The sequence below is a fragment of the Bos javanicus genome, chromosome 16, assembly GCF_032452875.1.
Source record: "Bos javanicus breed banteng chromosome 16, ARS-OSU_banteng_1.0, whole genome shotgun sequence".
Lineage (NCBI taxonomy): Eukaryota > Metazoa > Chordata > Mammalia > Artiodactyla > Bovidae > Bos > Bos javanicus.
The window spans coordinates 47,586,721-47,606,372 of record NC_083883.1 but is presented as its reverse complement, the minus strand read 5'-3'; the positions used below and the strand labels follow the sequence as shown (position 1 = coordinate 47,606,372).

The 19,652-nt window shown below is 55.4% G+C and overlaps 1 protein-coding gene across 3 annotated transcripts in view; it reads right to left on the bottom strand.

The window, feature by feature from the left end:
• Positions 1-19,343, bottom strand: part of PLEKHG5 (pleckstrin homology and RhoGEF domain containing G5) — a 52,233-nt gene extending 32,890 nt beyond the window's left edge. Inside the window, exon 1 of one of the 3 annotated variants that reach the window (XM_061382882.1) lies at positions 18,860-19,343. In XM_061382882.1, coding sequence (XP_061238866.1) covers positions 18,860-18,926 — 67 coding nt within the window. In that variant the 5' untranslated portion in view covers positions 18,927-19,343. The remainder of the gene's footprint in view (positions 1-18,859) is intronic. The other 2 variants (XM_061382877.1, XM_061382876.1) reach the window with 2 other exon arrangements.
• Between the last annotated feature and the right edge of the window lie 309 nt (positions 19,344-19,652).

Below are 19,652 nucleotides of genomic sequence, written 5' to 3'. Positions count from 1 at the left end.
GGACCCTGATGGCCCTGCCCCAGCCTGCCTGCCAGGACGCAGCTGGCTTGAGGGTGGGGTGGAAAGCATGGCCCTTCTCTACCACCCAGCAGCATCCCCTTTGTCACCTGGGCTTCCAGAGACCTGGAGACCTCAGCCAGCTCTGGGGGAGTTTCCCATGCACCCTCCTCAGTCTGGGGAACTCAGCCAGATGAGATCTGCTTGTGTATCTGAGTCCCTGGGTTGTCACAGCTCAGGGCTGGGGTTGGGTTCTAACATCCTTTGTCCCAAGACTTCTGGATTCTGGCCCTAAGCTCTGCAGGCTCTGGGCTACTTCCTCCCCCACAGGGACCTGGAGCTGCCTTGTCAGCTCTCTGGGTCCTGCCATGACGGCTCCAGGCACTATAGGGCCAGATTGCTCTCAACTGCCATGTGGGGCTTGTGGTTCTAGAGTTCTTTGTCCCGGTTCTTCCAGACACTGGGGTTCTACCTGGCTGACTTCTCTGGCCTACAATACCCCCCATCTGTTTTAAGCCCCCCTCAAGGTACTCAATCTGCTTTCTAGACCCCCCCACCCCGCCGTGAACTGCTTGGTCCCAACCCTCTGGAATCTAATTTCCCTGAGCTTTGCATTAAAGCTACAGCCTCCTAGGGTCCATGCGTGCTTCTCTCCCCAGAAACTCCAACCACAGGAAAACCGCTGAGGACCCTGATAGCTCTCAAGGCCCAGATAGGGGCCCCTGGGAGCTGGGGAGGAATCAGGCACTGGGACAGGCTGTCCCCCACCTCCAGGACTGCCACGGGCTCCCCCTCAAGCGCATTGCCTCAGTTACAACCCTGCAGAAAGAGAGCCCAGTAAGGGGGAGATGTTGTCCCACGTGGCACTTATCCTGGACATAGTTGACTGGGACAGAGAAGCCACCTGGTCCACCCTGTTCAATTCAATCTGTTCTCTTGAGAATTTGAATTGAGACGGGCAACTGCTAGTGGGCCTGGAGCTCTGAGATCATGGAGAGTCTGAGTGGGCAGAGAGCCCCATAGTCAATGGGGAGTAAGACCAAGGGGACCCATAGGAGCAGCTAGTCAGTGGAGACAGCCCTGGAGGTGAGAGGCAGGGAGAAAGTGGTTCTGTGACCGTGGGGCAGCTCCCGGGGGCTGCCTCCACCTCCTGCTCTCGCTCCCCTCAGGGTCCCCAGCTGGGAATACCACTCTGACTTGAGTCAGCCTGTGCAGGTGTCTGGCTGCGGGCCCTTAGCCATCTCCAGGCAGACCTGGAACTTAGAACTTGCCACCCATCCCAAGGTGCCAGAATCTGTCTTTCTCAGTCTGAAACAGCCCAGCTGCCTTCTGGCCTCCATGGGCTCTGTGGCTCCCCAGCCTCCTCGGGAAAGTCAGGGCCCCTTGGCCAGGCAGACCAACCCACACGCCAGCATCCCCCACCCTCTATCTTAGTCACACCATGCCGTTCTCCCTTCTCCTCCAGCACGGGCTCCACCACAACTGGCCGACAAGGCGCCTGGGCAGAAGCCGGCCGGCAGACATGTTTTGTTTGGCCGAGCACAGTGCTTCAAAAGAATTTGACTTGGTTGCCAACTTTAAAAAGTCAGATTTCACATAAAAATCCAGATTTCTGGCTTCCATGGACAAACCAGAGGAGCCTGGCAGCTCCGGACCCATATTCCTGACGGCTCCAGTGCCCCGGTCGTGTCTGCCTGAGACGGGCACACACCCTTCCACCCTCCACAGTCCCCACCACTCCCTATCGCCTCACCTCAACCCCCTCCCTCTGTTACTCACTGGGGTTCCTGGGACGGAAATGAGCTTCTGACCCTGGCCCAGCCCTTCCTGGCTCTGTTCCTCTGCCCCTGCCATATCCTTCTCATCGCCGTCTGCTGTCTACTGACACCCTGCCCACTCTCGAAGGCCCAAGTTGAATACAGAGAACATCGGAAGGCCTCTGGATCTCAGAACATCCAAATTCCAAATGTATCACTCCCTCTTCAATCCCATTGTCCTGGGATGGGCCTTTGAATTGACTTTGGACCTGTCTTCCCCACTGGACCACTCCAGAAACACCTGCCGATAGCAATAGTTCTAACCTTCTGGGCACCCACAGGGCACTGTGTGCTTATCCCACACGGTCTTATTTCAGAGTGAAACCCTCTGCAGCATGGTCTAACTCTAAAAATCAGCCACTGGCCACTGCAGCTACTAAGCATGTGCAAAGGGGCTCGTCCACACAGATGTGCTGTGCATGTGAAACACACCGCAGAAACTGAAGCCTTAGTGCAAAAAAAAAGAATGTAAAATCTCATTGATGATTTTTTTATACTGATTATATGTTGAAATGGTAATGTTTTTGGAATTTATTAGGTTAAATAAAATGTATTATTAGAATTCATTTCACTTGCTTGTTTTTGTTTTGCCTTTTTATTTATATGTTTTATTTTATTTGTTTTTAGCTGTGCTGCACTGCTTGTGGGAACCCCAGCCCTCGGCAGTGAAAGTGTGGAGTCCTAACCGCTGGACCGCCAGGGAATTCCCTGTTTTATTTTTTTTAATATGACTAGAAAAAAAAATGTAAATGAAAGCAACTTCCCTGGTGGTTCGGTGGTTAAGAATCTGCCTGCCAATTCAGGAAATGGGTTCAATCCCTGGTCCAGGAAGATCTCACATGCCACGGGGCAGCTAAGCCCGTGCACCATAACTACTGGCCCAGTGCTCTGCAGCTAGAGAAGCTAGCACACTGAAGCGAAGTGCACATGTGGCCAAAAAAAAATAAATAAGGAAAGTTCTAGGGGCTAGCACTTTTCCAAACAGTTGAGAGAGGGAGGTTTGATGGTCATGCCCATTTTACAGGTGAGGAAACTGAAGCTCAGAGGGTTGGGCAACTTGCCCAAGGTCATGCAGCTTGTGAGATATGAGCCTGGGACTTGAGCCTAGAACCATAAGACTCCAAGTTTGTACTCCTAACTATTAGGCCACACAACCCCTATGGTGCCCCCATGGTTCCTGGCACACATATGTGCTTAGCACATGTGAAATGATCTCTTCATTGTCACATGAGTGCTCCCTTTCCCTGGGCTTTCCCTTTCCCTTTCTCTGGGCTGAGACAAGTGTACAAGAAACCACCCTTGTCATTCCTCAGAGGAGCCCCTTACCTGTAAGTCTCCCTTGACACCATGAACTCTTCTGTCTCAAGGAGACAGAGCTTTCTTACCCACTAGCTCCCAATCCCGAGCCTGGCCATGCAAAGGCTGCCCCTCCCAGGAAGCAGCTGTGGCCTTGAATGCCCCCTCCCACGCAAACCCAACCCTCCTGGGAGCCTGTCTCTGGTTGGGCAGCTGCTGTGGGCTCAGCTAGAACTGAACCCCATCATCAGGGCAGCTTGCAGAAGGGCAAGATTTGACCCAAAGCTGCCCAAGAGCCAGAGGGGTGTGTCCTGAGCAAATGCGTGCTGATCTCAGGAACCACCCGCCTCTCCCAACTGAAGATACTGATCAGAGCATCATAGCGGCCTGGGAAAGAAATGTCCCCCTTCTAAAGCCCCATGTAGCATCGTGGGGTAGGGCAGTCAAGTGGGGAACAGCTGGAGGAAGGAACCTGGACCGTGGCCTCTGATTCTGTTCCTCACTATAGCCCAGAACAAACAATGGCATCGCCTCCTGAAAATAGAGACCCCCATTCTCTGCCCTGCCCACCTGCATGCCTGGACTCAGTAAGAAGACATGAGAGGACACACCAGAATTCCTTTCTGGGGCCACAGAAACTGTCCACACAGTTCCTGCACACCAGCCTGGGGCTGGCCAGCCACTTCCTATGGCCGAGGCTGCTGTGGGCACTTGCACATTTGTCCACCACCGCAGACTTCCTCCCCAAGGTCCTTGGAGGAACTGAGAGTGGCCGAGGGAGGAACAGGAGCAGGACTGCAGAAACTGGTGTGAGATTCCAGTTCAGGACAGTCACGCTCCGTGCATAAGCTCCCTACCCCCACCCCCATCGCGGGGCTGAGCCAGAGCTGAGGCCCACCGCCCACTCCTGATGGGCCCAGGCCAGGCGCTGGCTGGATGCAGAGGACAGAGCCCACACAGACAGCTGTGTGCCCGGCTCTCCCACTCGCCTGCCTCAGCTCACCCGTGAGGCCTGCTCACACGCTGTGACCCACCTACCATGTGCTGGGGCCACAAGGCAGGGGGTTGTGACAGTGAACAGGGCCTGGTCCTGCAGCTCCAAGGCAGAGGATGGGAGTTGTGGCATTGTGGATCTGGACACCACCACTCAGCACGCCGCTGAGCGCTGACTACCCTTTCAGAGCAAAGGGGACTGCAGGAATCGTCCCTGCCTCAAAGAGGGGGCATGGAGATGCTGGGAGCCAAGGGAAGCCTTGGCACGGGACATGTCCCCTCTAAATGCTAGTCGTGGGACCGGGAGACGGCCCTGGGGCTGGGGGAAGGGGAGGAGGTTCACAGAAGTTGCTCCAGAGCCCTGGGGAGGGGTGAGGGCCCAACAGCAGCAAAGCTTGGTTGGCACTCCGCAGTGACTGGACCCAGAGACCCAGTAAGAAGCAGGGGATCTGGCCCCTGCTGGGCCTCCCCGGCTGGTGTCTGGGACTGGCTGTGTGGTCTCTAGCCAGACCTTGGCCACCTTGCCTGCCTCTGTGGATAGGAACCTGCCAGTTGAAGCAGGACAAGGGGACAGGACTCAGACTGCACCCCGTGCCACTGCCCTCAACCCACACTCTGGTTCCAGAACGGTGCCCGGCTGGGCTGGAAGAGACAGGGAACGGTGCCCAGCTGGCCCGCGCATTCCCCTGCAGTTCTCCCACCTCCCCCTGCTTCCCTCCCAGCCTCCTGCATAGGTGCCTATGGTAGGCATTCTGCCCACCCCACCCCTCCCAGCAGCCACATCCCCCTATCCATTTTGGCCAATAGGACAGCTGGCCGAACAGGGCTCCTCACAGACAGGACACCTGTCATTTACGCCCACCAGGCATCCAGTCTCCCCTCTGGGAGCAGCACCACCCTGCCTGCTGAACCCGCACCCTACATGATCTCTGTCCGTGGCGGATCCCAGGCCCACCCATCACATTCTGAGCCTTCTGGCTGCAGGGATGGGTCAGAGAAGGACCACCCCAGGCTGGGGAGTTGCTCCTAGGAAAGGTTCCCGCTCCTCTGGGTCTGCAACCTGGAGAGGGGGGAAGAGCCTGGGGCCTGAGACGAAGCCAACAGAGAAAAGGACCGAGGCCTGAGACGCCATGCCCTGCTGGCCTCTGCAGGCCAGACCTGGACTCCCTTTGTCCTGGGCACTGAATTGTCCCGACAGAATCGGAGGTGCCAGCCTGAGGCTGAATGCTCTGCCAGGCTGCAGTTAAATGACCATGATAACAGCTGTACAGGACCATGCCCTTGCTTTGCAGTGGGTAGCGTTTGAAGGGCTCCATGTGTCACTCCAGGTAGTCCCCTCAGCAACCCCATGATGCCACAGGTATCATTATCCCCATCAATTTGGCACCAAACAGGCTGTTGGGCTCAGCATCCCCCACCACCTGTGCTGCCTTTATCTTTTTTTCATGTGAAATCTTTCAGTTCCCTGACCAGGGATCAAACCCACGCCCCCTGCAGTGGAAGTGTGGAGTCTTAACCACTGGACTGCCAGGAAGGTCCCACTTGCTGCCTCTTGAGGGGCTTAATCTCTCTGTGCTTCTGTTTCCTCACCTACAGTGAGGAAAATAGGAGAAATGGCACATGTCCTGGCGTCTTGAACATGAATGTTCCAGAAAGACTCGTCCCACCACCCGGCCTGGATTGTGGAGGCAGAGTCTAGCCTGAAGCTCAGCACCAGCCATTGCTGCCCCTAGCCCCAGCCGCCCTGCTTCCAGCCTAGCTGTAGGGCCCATGCTGCCCGCCCTGGCCTATTCTCTCTGCCCTGAAGCCCCCCTGGATCCTCCAGCTCAGGCACCTCTCCTCCATCAGCAGTGGCTCTCAGGAGGGGCCTGGTCCCCATACTGTTGCTCAGTAAGTGACTGGCAGCAGCACATATATGGTGAGTGTGCCATAGGCTCTGGCCAGAAGGAGGCGGCCAGGTAGACCAGGTGTCCAAGCCTCATGAGCACCCTCCCGGAAAACTGGGCCTGCACCTACCCCCAAGGTCCTCGATGATGTCCAGGGTGGAGCTCCAGGAGAAGCGCTCCACAGCCCCCAGCTCCAGCTCAGCCAGGGCCCTAGGCAGGGCCTCCAGCTCGTAGGCACCCCGCTTCTTCCAGTAGAGAAACATCCTGAGGTCTGGGCAGGCCTCCCTGCCAGGCCTGTGCCCTCAGAGGCTGGGTAATCCCAGGGCCCCAGGTCCCCAAGGCCTGGACACAGTGGGTGTAGGGACTGCAGAGTGCCTGCAGAGACCCTAGGGCTGGCCTCAGGGCCAGCGAGTGCGGCCCTCCCCGGGGAGGGGAGCATGCTGGGAGTGGCCGGGGGCCTCAGAGCTGACCAATGGCCAGGGCCCCAGCCCCACACAAAGCGCCTTTCTTCCCCTCCTACAGACATTTTACAAATTTCAACTTCCCGGCCCCCTCGGAGCCCCCACCAAAGGGATGGGCTGGCCGTCTGTGGACCGCAGAGGCCCGGAAAAGAATCCGATTGTTCCGTGATCTCTTTGCTAAGATAAGTTTTCAGAAGAGAAAAATGTGCTGCCCCAGGAGCAATTCCAGCCCCCCACCCCTGACCTCTGACCCCAGCCCCCAGCCCCAGCTGGACCCCACAGGATTTCTTAATGAGGAGTGGAAGCACCCATGGGGTGCTATGGAATGAGCCCAAAGTTGTTTTCAGCAGCCTGACTGGGCCCCCTCCCCAGGAAGCACAAGGCGTTTCCCAGCTTCCCTGAGCAAAGACTGGGGGAGGCCTTCAAGGGTCAGAAGGCACGAGCTGTGGGCCAGGCCGAGGCCCAGAATCAGCCCTTCCGGCTCTCACCAAGGGCCCTTCCCTCACTGGGCTGGCCAAGCTTCTCCAGCCTGCCCACCTGCCCCTGCCTGCCTTCTCAGACCGTGTCACCTACACTGATGGTAGCGCCATGCATGGAGCCTGGGCAGGCTGAATGGGTGCTTCAGGTATCACCACGGGGCTTCACAGCCCTCTGTCCAGTGGGCACAAGTTGTGGGGGGCAGGGAGGATGGAAGGGCTGGGGTGGAGGAGCTGGGTGGGGCAGAGCACAGATGAGGAAACTGGGACTCAGCTAGCAAGGAGCGGAACTTGAATTTGAACCTAGGACTATCTGGCTTCAAAGTCAACTCAAGGGGGACTTCCCTGGTGGCCCAGTGGCTAAGACTCCCCGCTCCCAATGCAGGAGCCCAGGTTCATTCCTGATCAGGGAACTACATCCCACAGGCGGCAACTAAAAGTTCACATGCTGCAGCTAGGACCTGGTGCAGCCAAGTAAATATTTTTATAAAAGCCAACTTGGGGGCCCAGACAGCCACCTGGGGGAGAAGCTCAGTGGTCAGAGAGCAAAGGAGTGGCACCATGGGGATCCAGGCTGGATGGGGAAAGAGCGCCGTGCTCAGCCGCCCAGCCAGCCTCCGCCACGTTGCTGAGCCCACTCTGTGTGACCCTGCCGTGGCTCCCCAACTTTCCAGGGTGCCAAAGAAGCTAGCCTGAGTGGGGGCAGAGATGTCTGCCCCCTGCCCAACCAGATACCTGGCAACAGAGAGGCACAAGGCCTAGGCATGGGGAGTTGACAGCAAAAGGCTCTACTTTCTGGGTGGTGGGGGGGTCACCTCAGGGCTGTGGCGGGTGGGAGGGTGGTGGGGTAGCCGTCCAGGAAGCCTGCATACCCCCAGCTGAGGGATAAGGTGCCAAGAGGCAGCTCAAGTAATTCAAACCATATGCCTGCCTGCCTGCCTGCCTGCCCACCCGCCTCCTCCTCCGGCCCAGGGCCAGGGCCAGACAAATGCAGCCGGGCCCTTTGGTCCGTAATCACTGGCTCCCACGAAGCCTGGGCCCACACGAGGTGGGGGGCACCCTGGCTCGTGTTTACAGGCAAGTGGCCAGCATGGGGGTGCCAGACCGAGCTCGGGGGAGTCAGATGATTCTTTCCTGGCAGCTGTGGCTGATCTCAGGGCCCACCCGGCAGAGGCCAGGGTTGCAGAGTGCAGAGTGGTCCCTGAGCTGTCACCCAGTCTAGACCCCCCTGCATCTAGGCCCAGAGGTGCTACTACACTTGGCTGTGTTTTCAAAACAGTGAGCTCCAAGGACATCACACCCAGGGGACTGGGGGAGATGTCTTCTGATCCTCAGCTTTGGGGTGAATCCAAGGAGCCCCCCGTACATGCACCCACCTGTGGAGGCCTAGCTTGGGGGCTGCTGGTGCTCAGGCCCTGGGGCTGCAGAGATGAGGCCTGGTTGTGCCCCTCCCACTCCCTGGGGCACCTACAGCCTCCTCCCAGAGGTTCTCTCTGTCCTCAAATGTGCCTCCTGCTTCCCACCTCCCTGCCTTGGCTGTACAGTCCTGCTGCCTGATATCCGCCCCCAGTTCCCACGAGCATCACCCACACTCCTCTTGTCCAGGCTGGAGGCCCCTATCCCTGGCTTGGCCTCCATCCTCCTTGTGCAGGAGAGCAGGAGGCACCCAGGGACTCTGGGAAGACGTACCCAGGGGCTCTGGGAAGACCCACCCAGGCTGATAAATGGGCCCCCAGAGTGTCCCAGGGGGGCCCACCAGCCCCCACCACCACCATGAGGCAGGTGTCAAAGGCAAGCAGACACACCTGGGTCTTTTACTGGGTCTGGGGGAACTAGGAAGCTAGACAGCTAGTAACCCTGCTTACAAACGTGGGGAGGGGGCTCTTTACCACCTCTTAGAGAGCTGAGGTGTGCATGCCTGTCTGTTTTTTTTTTTCCTTTCCTTTTCTTTTTGGCTGCGCTGGGTCTTCGTTGCTTCATTCTCTAGTTGTGGCGAGCGGGGGTTATTCCTTGTTGTGATACTTGGGCTTCTCATTGTGGTGGCTTCTCTTGTTATGGAGCACAGGCTCTAAGGGCACACGGGCTTCAGTAGTTGTGGTTCCCAGGCTCTAGAGTGCAGGTTCAGTAACTGTGGTTCACAGGCTTAGTCGCCCCGCACAAAGCATGCGGAATCTTCCTGGACCAGGGATCAAACCCATGTCTACTGCGTTGCAAGGTGGATTCTTTTTTGGCTTGTTTATATATGTATGTGTGTGTATTGGCTGTATATATACATGTATATATGTGTATATATATGCATGCGTGTATTGGCTGTGTTGGGTCTTGGTTGCTATTCTGGCTTTTCTGTAGCTGTAGCGAGCAGGGCTACTCTCCAGTTGCAGTGCGAATGCTTCTCACAGTGGTTGCTTCTCTTATTTCCGAGTTCAGGCTGTAGGGTGCACGAGATTCCATAGTTGCAGCACGTGGGCTCAGTTAGTGCAGCTCCCAGGCTCCAGAGCACCGGCTCTATAGTTGTTATGCAAGGGATTATTTGCTCCACGAATTGTGGGATCTTCCTGGACCAGGGATCGAACCCGTGTCTCCTGCATTGGCATGCAGATTCTTTACCCCAGGGAAGCCCATGTCTGTCTTGTACTCTGCTCTGTCCCCAGATGGGCAGAGTGATGAGAGTTACCATGGGCCTGATGCCATGCTGAGCACAGTTCACACATTATCTCCTTTAATCCTCATGTCAGCCCCATGAGGCCTGTACTATTAGTCCGTGTCAGAGGTCACGGTTGAGGCCAGGGGCCATCCAGAGCTGGCAGGGGACAAATGGGGGTGAACTCTAGAGCTGTGCTCTCACCACGAAGCCGCAGTGCCAGGCCCTCAATGATGCAGTCATAGGGTATAGAAGGGGCACCCTGTGGCCAGAGGGAGGCAAGATGGCCCTGAGCTGGAAGCCCACCATCCCACAGTCCCAGGTCCTCCTCTCTGCCTAGCTCTTCCTGGAAGCTCATGATCTCTGGACAAATGGCTCATACCCTCTACTTGGCTTGCCCCTTGGAGTGGGGAGCCTTGGTCCCAAGCAGGGAGACCCCAGAGATTTCTCCCTATTGCAAAGAGCTCTCACCAGCCAGGGACCAGGGCTGTGACAGGCAGAGGGTGGGGAGTTGGAAACCCGAGGCTGCTTCACCCAGTTCCTGGCAATGGCCTTGGACATGGGGAGGGGGGTCAAGGCCCTGGCAAACCGCAGCTGTTTCCTTGAGAGCGGAAGTGCCACATGAGGGCCTGAGCAGGGGGCCTGGGAGGCCCGCTGAGTAAGGGGCTGAAAGAGGAAGAGGAGCAGGTGGCTCAAGCTGGCCGTCAACCCCCACACCCGCCACCTCCCAGCCAGCCACAGTCGACAGAGACCTTGGTCCGGGGGGGGGGCACCTTCCCTTCCTGAATTCACAGAGCAGGGGGTCCCTGGGTCCTCTAAATGCCCCTTCCTCTTCAGCCCTGGCTGGCCCCATCCCACCAGGATAGCTGAGGGCAACTCCCTGAGGAGTGGACAGGTCCAGGGGTCCTGCCTCTGCCTCACTGGCTGGGAAGCCCCAGGCATGACATTTGCTTAAGCCTCAGTTTCCACATCTGTGAAAAGGAGTGAGGTGACAAGCCACTCCCACACACTATTGTCTCTAAAAGATCCCGATCACGTGGGGCCAAGCAGAGAACAAGAGCTCGCCCCCTGGGGATGAAGACCTGGGGGGTGGTCCCTGCATCCTGCCATGAGGCCCTGCCCCTCCCCTCACCAGACAAGGTCCTCCCTGACCCTCTGCCGTCCCTTGAGCCCCCCAGGAGCAAGTGACCACATCTTTCTTCCACCTTCCGGTGTGTGGCGAGGCCTGTCTGGACCCCCAGCGCAGTCTGGGAGCAGTAGTTGAGGGCGTGGGGTGGGGTTGGCCGCTAACAGAGCTGACATTGCCGGATGGTGCCCAGTGCCAGCTGTGCGGCTTGCGTGAGAAGTGGCCTCACGGACTGTGCTGTGCTTAAGTGCTCCCAGGTCGGACTGCAGAGCCTGTTAGGAATTATGTCTGGCCGGCCAGCCAGGGGCCTGTTATATAACACAGCACGGGGCTGGCACTAGTCACCCCCAGCACCCCCACTCCCCCTCTCCCCAGCCTGAGAAGAGGTGTGTCCCCTCCCCCCACGTAACACAGCAGACCTTCAGCTCCAGGTGAAGAGAAGGGTCTGCTCCCATCTACCAGAGGCCCCTGCCAAGGACCCTCCAGGGCCAGAGCGGCCGGGTGGGTGGCTCCTCATGGGGCCGGGAGTGCATGGAGACCATCCCCCCAGGCAGCAGGCATGCACCTGCTGGAGGGATGAACAATAGGGGGTTGGCATGGGTGGCACAGACAAACAGTAAACCAATCTGAAGCCTGGATACATGGGCCTGAAGCCTCAGCCACCTGTGAGTCCCTCAGTTTGGAAGGTGCCGAGCCCCGGGGCACTTGGCTGAGGCCCAGCCTGACCCTTCAGCCCCCGCCAGGCCGGCCCAGGGCTGTCTCCCCAGACCTCTTCACAGGGTAAGACTACTGTGTCCCACCCCCAGCAGAGCAGGCTGCGCACACCATACCAGGAGGAGTCTGGCCCAGTGTGGGTCCCTACTCCTGCTGGGCCCACACAGCCCTTTCTCAAACTCTCGGGGGCCCCAGGGGCTGGGACAGAGACTTGTGAGCCGTCAGGGCATGCTGGGTCCCAGGACGGGGTTTGCAGAGGGGACTGAGGCAGGAAGGACCCTGTGGTGGGCTTCTGCTCCATTCCCAGGCTGGGCACCGTGGGAATGGGCACCAGGCCAGCCCCCCCGGCAGCATACCCCATAGACGGGCTGTCCCAGCACTCAGTGCGTGGATGGTCAGCACTGCTGGGGGAGAGTCAGCAGGAAGCCCTGGGCCAGGCAGGGAAGAGGGCCCTGTGGCCCCGGCTGGTAGCCTGTGCATCTTTCTCCCAGGCACTCTGACACAAACCCCCAGAAGCAGAGGCTCCCACTCGGTCAGGGACCTTGGCTCAGTCCTTGTTCTCCAGCCAGCAGCTGGGCAGACAGCAGGGACACTGACACCAGCCAAACCCCTCTGTGCGCCAAGCCCTGGACCCAGAGCCCTGGAGATGGATCTCCTTTAAGCCGCTTAGCAATGCTGTCTTTGCGTTACTATCTCCCCATCATCCAGAGCCGGAAGAGAGGCTCAAGGGGGCCTAGAGACCTGCCTGGGTCAGGCGGGAAGTGGGCGGGGGCTGCTACCAGAGTCTCCTTGCCACCACCTCCACCCTGTGTCACTGCTCCCTTCAGGGTCAGAATAGTCAAGCTCCACGTGCTACCAGGGTGCAGTCAATTCATGCCGTCCCCACCCATCGCTGCCAGCACCCTGGACTGAGACACGGGGACTCTGGGGCCCCTTTCCAGGGTCCTTCCTCTCCCCAGATGCACCGTGCTTTGGGACTCTGGGACCCACTGATCACAGCCCTCCAAGAAAATGGGTCCCTTCCTGGGCTCTCTTGAGTGTGTGGGGGAGGGTGACAGCCAGACAACAGGCCCCTCAGACCCAGGCAACTCCCCAGAGGGAAGGAGTGGGAGGTCTAGCCACTGTCCAGCATCTGGCCTGACTGTCCTCATCCACCCGTCTGCCCACCACAGCCTGGGGACAAGCACACCCTCAGGCTAGCTGGCCATGGACCAGCTGCCCACATCATTCTCAGCTCTGCCTCTAGAATGCCCTGGCCCCCACTCAGGCCATCACCACTGTGTCTAGGCCCCCTGTCTCATTCTTGCCTCTCCAAGTTGGCCTCCAGAATGCAGCCTGGCGCCTGGCTGAGATCCCAGCTCCTGCTGGCTGTGTGACCTTGGGCAACTTACTTAGCCTCTCTGGGCTTCCGTTCCCTCATCTATCCAGTGAAGATACTCACAGGGCAGCTGTGGGGATTAAAATGACTTAGTCCAGAAGAGCATCCTCCACAGTCGGTGGACAATGACCAAAAATCACAGCAAGAATACAAAGCAAATCTGAAAATGTCCCTGTTTTGATTAAAAATTCACTCCCTATCATCTGTGGGACAAGGTCACCCTCCCTGGCATGGCCACTCACACCTTGCTGGACCTGTCCCCACCCACTTCTCTCTGGTGGAGCCATCCCCCAACCTCAGCCAGGCAACTCTGATCCAACCTCTACTGCAGGTGACCATACAGAAAGGTACAGGCTGGATCCTTCTGCACTGAGAGCCCCTTGAAGCAGCTGTGTGTGTGTGTGTGAGTCCCTTAGTCATGTCTGACTCTTTGTGACCCCATGGGCTGTAGCCCACCAGGCTCCTCTGTCCATGGACTTCTCCAGGCAAGAATACTGGAGTGGATTGCCATTCCCTTCTCCAAGGAATCTTCCCAACCCAGGGATTGAACGTGGGTCTCCTGCACTGCAGGCGGATTCTTTTCTGTTTGAGCCACCTCCCCTGAACACAGGACTGAGGCCAGCCTGGAAAAGAGCAGGTGCCAGGGATTGCTCACTGACTGAATGAGTTCATAACCAACCATTGCTCACAGGGTCAACTTCCGAATACCTCAAAACTTCGTCCAGTGAAGGTGGCCAGGAGGATCCCTGTGCAGTGGGCAGCCCACAGGCCTGAACACCCAGCCTGAGGTCAGACCTGGCCACCTCGTGGGAGGAGTAGAGACCCCAGCTAGACCCAGGCCCTGTCAGCTGGTGCGCCAGGGTTTTCCCAGCTGGGAGCGGGCGGGGGGGAAAGGAGGAAATGGAGGCCTGCCTGTATCCCCAGGGCTGTCTGTGGCTATGGCAGGGTGGCCACATTCCACTCTTGCTGCCAGCTGCTGGCCACTGCAGGCTTTCAAACCTGGCCAGACAGTCTGAAAGGCTGGGCCCTCTGGAGGGCCAAGTCTGTCCAAGGAACAAAGGCGTTTGAGCCAGGCTCCCAACCACAGAAAAGACTGGCCAGACTTCCAGGACAGCTGGGATTTCAAAATATCTATCCCATTGTTGAACGCTGATCCCAATGGTTGGAAAGTATTGTTGCCATCCCCTTGGACATCCCTGCAGAGACCCAGGTTGCCTGGGATGGGCTTTGTCTCCTTCTTGGTCCATGGAGGCCAGAGACCTCTCCTTCCCCCCAAGGCAAGGATGCAGGCCCAGCCTACAAGACACAGTTTCTGGGCAGGGCAACTGCTGGCTGTAACAGCTTACAGTGAATGCTGGTGCTCGAAGAGCCTCCTATTGGGCCTGGAGAGGGGCTGCCTTGGTCCCGTTCATTTGTAGTGCAAGAAAAATATCTGCTAATGGACAGAGAGTGACCATGAGTGTGCAAGTGCATCTGTGTGTGTGAGTGCATATGCACACTATTGAAGATACTCCTCTCTGAGGAAGGTGAGTTGGAACAGAGACTGGAGTGATGTGTAGCAGCTTGTCGTGCAGACTAGCTGTAAAGGAGCTAGATGTGAAGGAGCAAGTGCAAGGGCCCTGGGGAAAGGACATATAATGTGCTGAAGTTAAGGTGACCAAGGTCTACTTCACCTTGCCCAGACTAAGAGGAGTCCCAGGACACAAGACTTTCAGGGTTTTTCTTTTTTAGTAATTTTTATTTATTTATTTGGCTGTGCTGGGTCTTAGTTGCAGCATGTGGGATCTAGTTCTCTGACCAGGGATGGAACCTGGGCCCCTTATATTGGGAGCACAGAACCTTAGCCACTGGACCGCCAGGCACGGAGGTCCCGGGGCTTCTAGTTTTAAAATCAGGATATGTTGGTCACCCAAAGTGAAAACAGAGGCAGGTTTTATTTTCTGCGGATCCAAAATCACTGTGGATTGTGACTGCAGCCATGAAATTAAAAGACACTTTCTCCTTGAAAGAAAAGCTATGACAAACCTAGACAGTGTATTAAAAAGCAGAGATATCACTTTGCCAACAAAGATCCAGATAGTCAAAGCTTTGGTTTTTCCAGTGGTCATGAATGGATGTGAGAATTAGACCATAAAGAAGGCTGAATGCCAAAGAACTGATGCTTTCAAACTGTGGTACTGGAGAAGACTTTGAGTCCCTTGGACAGCAAGGAGGTCAAACCAGTCCATCCTAAAGGAAATCAACCCTGTATATTCATTGGAAGGACTGATGCTGAAGCTGAACCTCCAATACTTTGGCCGCCTGATGCCAAGAGCCGACTCATTGGAAAAGACCTTGATGCTGGGAAAGATTGAAGGCAGGAGGAAAAGGTGGTGACAGAAGAGGAGATGGTTGGATGGCATCACTGACTCAATGGACATGAGTTTGAACAAACTCCGAGAGATAGTGAAGGACAGGGAAGCCTGGTATGCTGCAGTCCATGAGGTTCACGAACTCAACTTAGTGGCTAAACCACAGGAGGATCGTGGAGTGCCCTTGATGCCCCCCACCTGTGGAAGTTTCAGAGGCATGATGTCAGAGCCTGCAGCTGTCCTTGTCCCTCAGCCAAGAGCCACAGCATTGTGGCCACAGCATTCAGTAATGGGAGTGGACAAAGAAGAGAAGTGCCTGAGGCCGTGTAAGGGGACCCCATGCAGCCACCCACACTCATGTGCCAGGGATAGGCTCCGGACAGATGATGACCAGACATAGAAAGCACACGAAGAGCTGAAATACTCTGCTCCTGGGGGACAAATGGCTTTCTGTAGCCCCTGACAGCCTGGAGCTAGCCATTAAAAAGCAAAATGTCCAGCACGGCCAATAAATGAAACTATTTTTCAAAAATGTAAAATGCTAATCCTCTTCCACCCAGTAATTCCACATCCAGAAATGTATTCTATAGATACTCTTTTCACAAGTCCACAGGTATAAGGATGCTCACTACATCACCACTTACAGGAGTGAAAAACTGGAAATAACTCCAAATGTCCACTCACAGAGGGTCAGTTTAAAAATTAAGTATACCAATACATATCAATATCATGAAGCCGTTAAAAAGAACAAGGTGGACTTTTATATACTGCAGTTTTTAATGTCCAAAATACAGTATTAATTGGAAAAAGCAACTGCATATTTCCCTCAATTTCATGTCAACACTTTTACATATATGTGCATATTTAGGTATGTGCACTGTGTATATATTCAGAGAAAAAATCTGAAATACAATTGGAAATAACAGAAAATCAGAACTTATAGCTTCATTATTTATGTGCTGTTTGAGGATTTTATAATGAAAATATATTACTTGTATAAGCAGAACAGGGTTTCCCTGTTATACTCCCTTTACCATCTGGTGGCTCAGATGGTAAAGAGTCTGCCTGCAGTGCAGGAGAGCTGGGTTCAATCCCTGAGTCAGGAAGATCCCCTGGAGAAGGGAATGGCAACCCACTCCAGTATTCTCGCCTGGAGAAGTCCATGGACAGAGGAGCCTGGTGGGCTACACCCCGTGGAGTTGCAGAGAAATGGACACGACTGAGAGACTAACACATGCCAGCAGAACAAAGTATACACACATACATATGCATGTGCATACGTGCATGTATATACTTTTTAAATTTATATGCTAACTTAAACGGTTTAAATGACCACCTTTCACTTGCATTATGGCAAAAGTGTTAGTTGCTCAGTTGTGTCCAACTCTTCATGACCTCGTGGACTGTATAGCCTGCCAGGCTCCTCTGTCCATGGAATTCTCCAGGCAAGACTACTGGAGTGGGTAACCATTTCCTTCTCCAGGGGATCTTCCCGACCTAGGGATCGAACCTGGGTCTCCTGCAGTGCAGGCAGATTCTTTACCATCTGAGCCACCATGAAGTTTCCTGATTCTTTGTCATATTCTCCTCCTCATACTCCTCCAAATCCACTCTCCAAACTGCTATCAAAAAGGATTTTCTAAAATGCAAGTCAGAAAATGCTACCTACTCTATTATAAAAATGCTTAAATGCTCATCGCCCCAAGGATGAAATCTGAATTCTGTAAGATGCTCGGCCATCCTCTCTCTGGATCAAGCACAGTTTCTTTATACTCCCCCCTTCCCACAGCGCCCACAAGAACCCACCCACCTCTCAGTCTTTCCAAAGTGTGTCCCAATCATGCTGCACAAAACGCCATTTCTAGCTCTTGCTTTTCTCTCTTCCTGAAATCAAACCTTTCTACCCATAGTCTTTACCTAACTGACATCACTGTATCCTTTTGGTGATGTGATTCCTTAAAAAGAATCCCCCAGATGGGTGTTATAAGAGGAACCTCTCTTATGTATGAACCCATTATCCTGCAGTCGCATCGCTCTGTTTAATACACATCAAACTGCTTTTCAATTTCCTGTTTTCCTGTCCTTGGCACACGTGGTAGGATTCTAAAAGGACGGGCATTTATCTTGCTCATCACCACCAGCCCAGCCCCTGGCAAAATGCCCGACAATTAATATGACCTCAGTAAATATTCTGCCAAAGCTTGTTTAAAACTTGGAAACATGGCAAAAGCATAACTAGCAGTCCTGTGTTCTTTTCCCCCTTCTTTGGCCACACCACATGGCCTAGCAGGATCTTACTTCTCCAACCAGGGGTCAAACCCACACCCCCGGCAGTGAAAGTGAAGAATCTTAGTCACCGGACTGCCAGGGAATTTATACCACTTGTCCTTCCATATCAAAAACAAATCAGTAAAGGGCTTAAAGACATAATCAGGGACTTCCCTGGAGGTCCAGTGGTTATGACTCCAAGCTTCCACTGTTGGGGATCTGGTTCAACCCCTGGTTCGATCAGGAAACTAAGATCCCACTAACCTCATGGTGTGGCCAAAAAAATGATTAATTAATTTAAAAGACACAAACAAACTGAAGCAGCAGGGGTGGGCTATTCTCTGATGTCCATGTGGCAGCCATGATTTGGGGCTGTAGCCCACATCTCACACAAGCCTGGAAACAATCTCCCCCGCAGTGAGTGAGCCGTGATGGGCCTTGAGTGAACTGGACATGGGTCACTGGAGGCTCATATATTAGCGTGAGAGGCACCTGTCCATTTAACTCTCTGGCCACGCCCAGCAGAGACCCCAGCATGGTAGGTAAGTTTTGCATGGGGGTATGAGCTAGAGGAAGACTACATCAGCAGTGCAGACCCTTCCCGGGGAGGGGATGGCCCTGCAGGGAGGCCGAGTGAGTGCTCAGAGTCCTGTGTGATTCACTGTCTGCTTCCGAAATCTGTCTTGGTCCAGCCACGGGGGTGGGGGAGGGGGTGGTGGGCCGACAAAGGTCGGAATGAGGGCTCTTCTGTGAGTGCTGAGAGGTCAGCAGCTAACACACCTTCAAGCCATTTTCTCTTTGGCCAGGAACAGGGTGTTTCCCAGGCCAGGGTTCTGACGGTGGAGTGCTGGAAGCCTATTTGAGTCCACACACACCTTTCCTGATCCCCCATTGCCAAAATGCGTCACGGCGTGCATCAGAAGTGAACCTACAAATATCTATGGTTTCAGAGGAATGTCGTGGCCCTACAAAGCTACAGTTGGGAGCCTGCTCCTGGCCATCCTGCCAGTGGGGACCCAGCTTTAATGCACAAAACTGGTTTGCAAGTCTGGGGGCTGCTTTCTCACCTACCTTCTAAATCCCAGAAGAGGAAGCTGGACAGCCTCCCCCACCGCAGGCCCTCCCAGCCCCATCCTCAGCAGCCGCCAGTGGAGCAGCTCTTCATATGGGACCCTGTTCTTTCTTCTTTCAGGGGTCGGATGGCTGAAACCGAAAGCCTCCTTTCCCTGCACCTAAGTCAGAGCTGATGGCCAACCCTGCATTCCAGGCTCTCAGTTCATTAAATCACCCCTTAGGACGGAATGTGCGCCCAGCCTGCAGGAAATGTTCTCAAATGGCCCAGGCGAATTCTGCAAGTGAGGGGTCATAACCAAGCCCCTCCAAGACCCACCAAATCCCCTTTTCTCCCTCCTCTTCAACCCTCTTTTCTGAACCAGAGGAAGAAAATATACTCACCGGTTCCTGAATGGAGGCTGAGCCAGCTGTGCGGTGGAGACCCGTGTTTTGTCAGGACAGAATTCATGTTTGACCTCAGGTGGTGGCACCTTGCCTGGCCCTTGAGCCACGTGCTAGACCCGCAGTCTCCGTCCCTCTCTGCCCGGCTGCAGTCCCAACCCTGGAGGGCTTCTCCTCAACTCAGCCCCGATCTTGATTTCTCCAGCTGAGTCGTCTGCACAGAAAACCACTGAACTCTCGGCCCTGCCAATCTGCCTCTCCTCCAACTCAGGCCCCCTGGGCGCTGTATGTTTTAACGTATGGACTCAGTGGCTGGGGTTTGCACCGTGTTTTCTTGCTGCCGGTTTCCTCTCCTTGGATTTTCCATCCCCAAGTACCCATGTGCTCCCTGGAATGCACTTCTCACACTGCTGGCTCCCTCGGCAGGGGCCTTCCCTTCTTTTCAGGAAAGCAGCACCACGAAGACCCTTCCCGGCTGGACTCCTCAGCGGGGAGGAAGGCCTGAAAGTTCGTGGCTTGTCCCTGCCGGGCTGACATTCACAGCCCGGAGACCAGCTCCGAAGCATCAGAAATATCCCAGGCACAATCTGCTGAGCGCCACAGCAGCATCGGGGCCAGTCGCCATGGCAACCCTTGGCTTCCCAGCCCAACACATTGTCTGCCCAGCTCGACTCTGTTAGCTGATTCCCAAGACTGCTTACTCAGCTCCCGGGATCTCCAGATTGGACCCGCTGCCCCTCAACTCCAAGTGTGGCTCCTTTCAGACTGCTCCCTCACCCCGCGGCCCACCCCC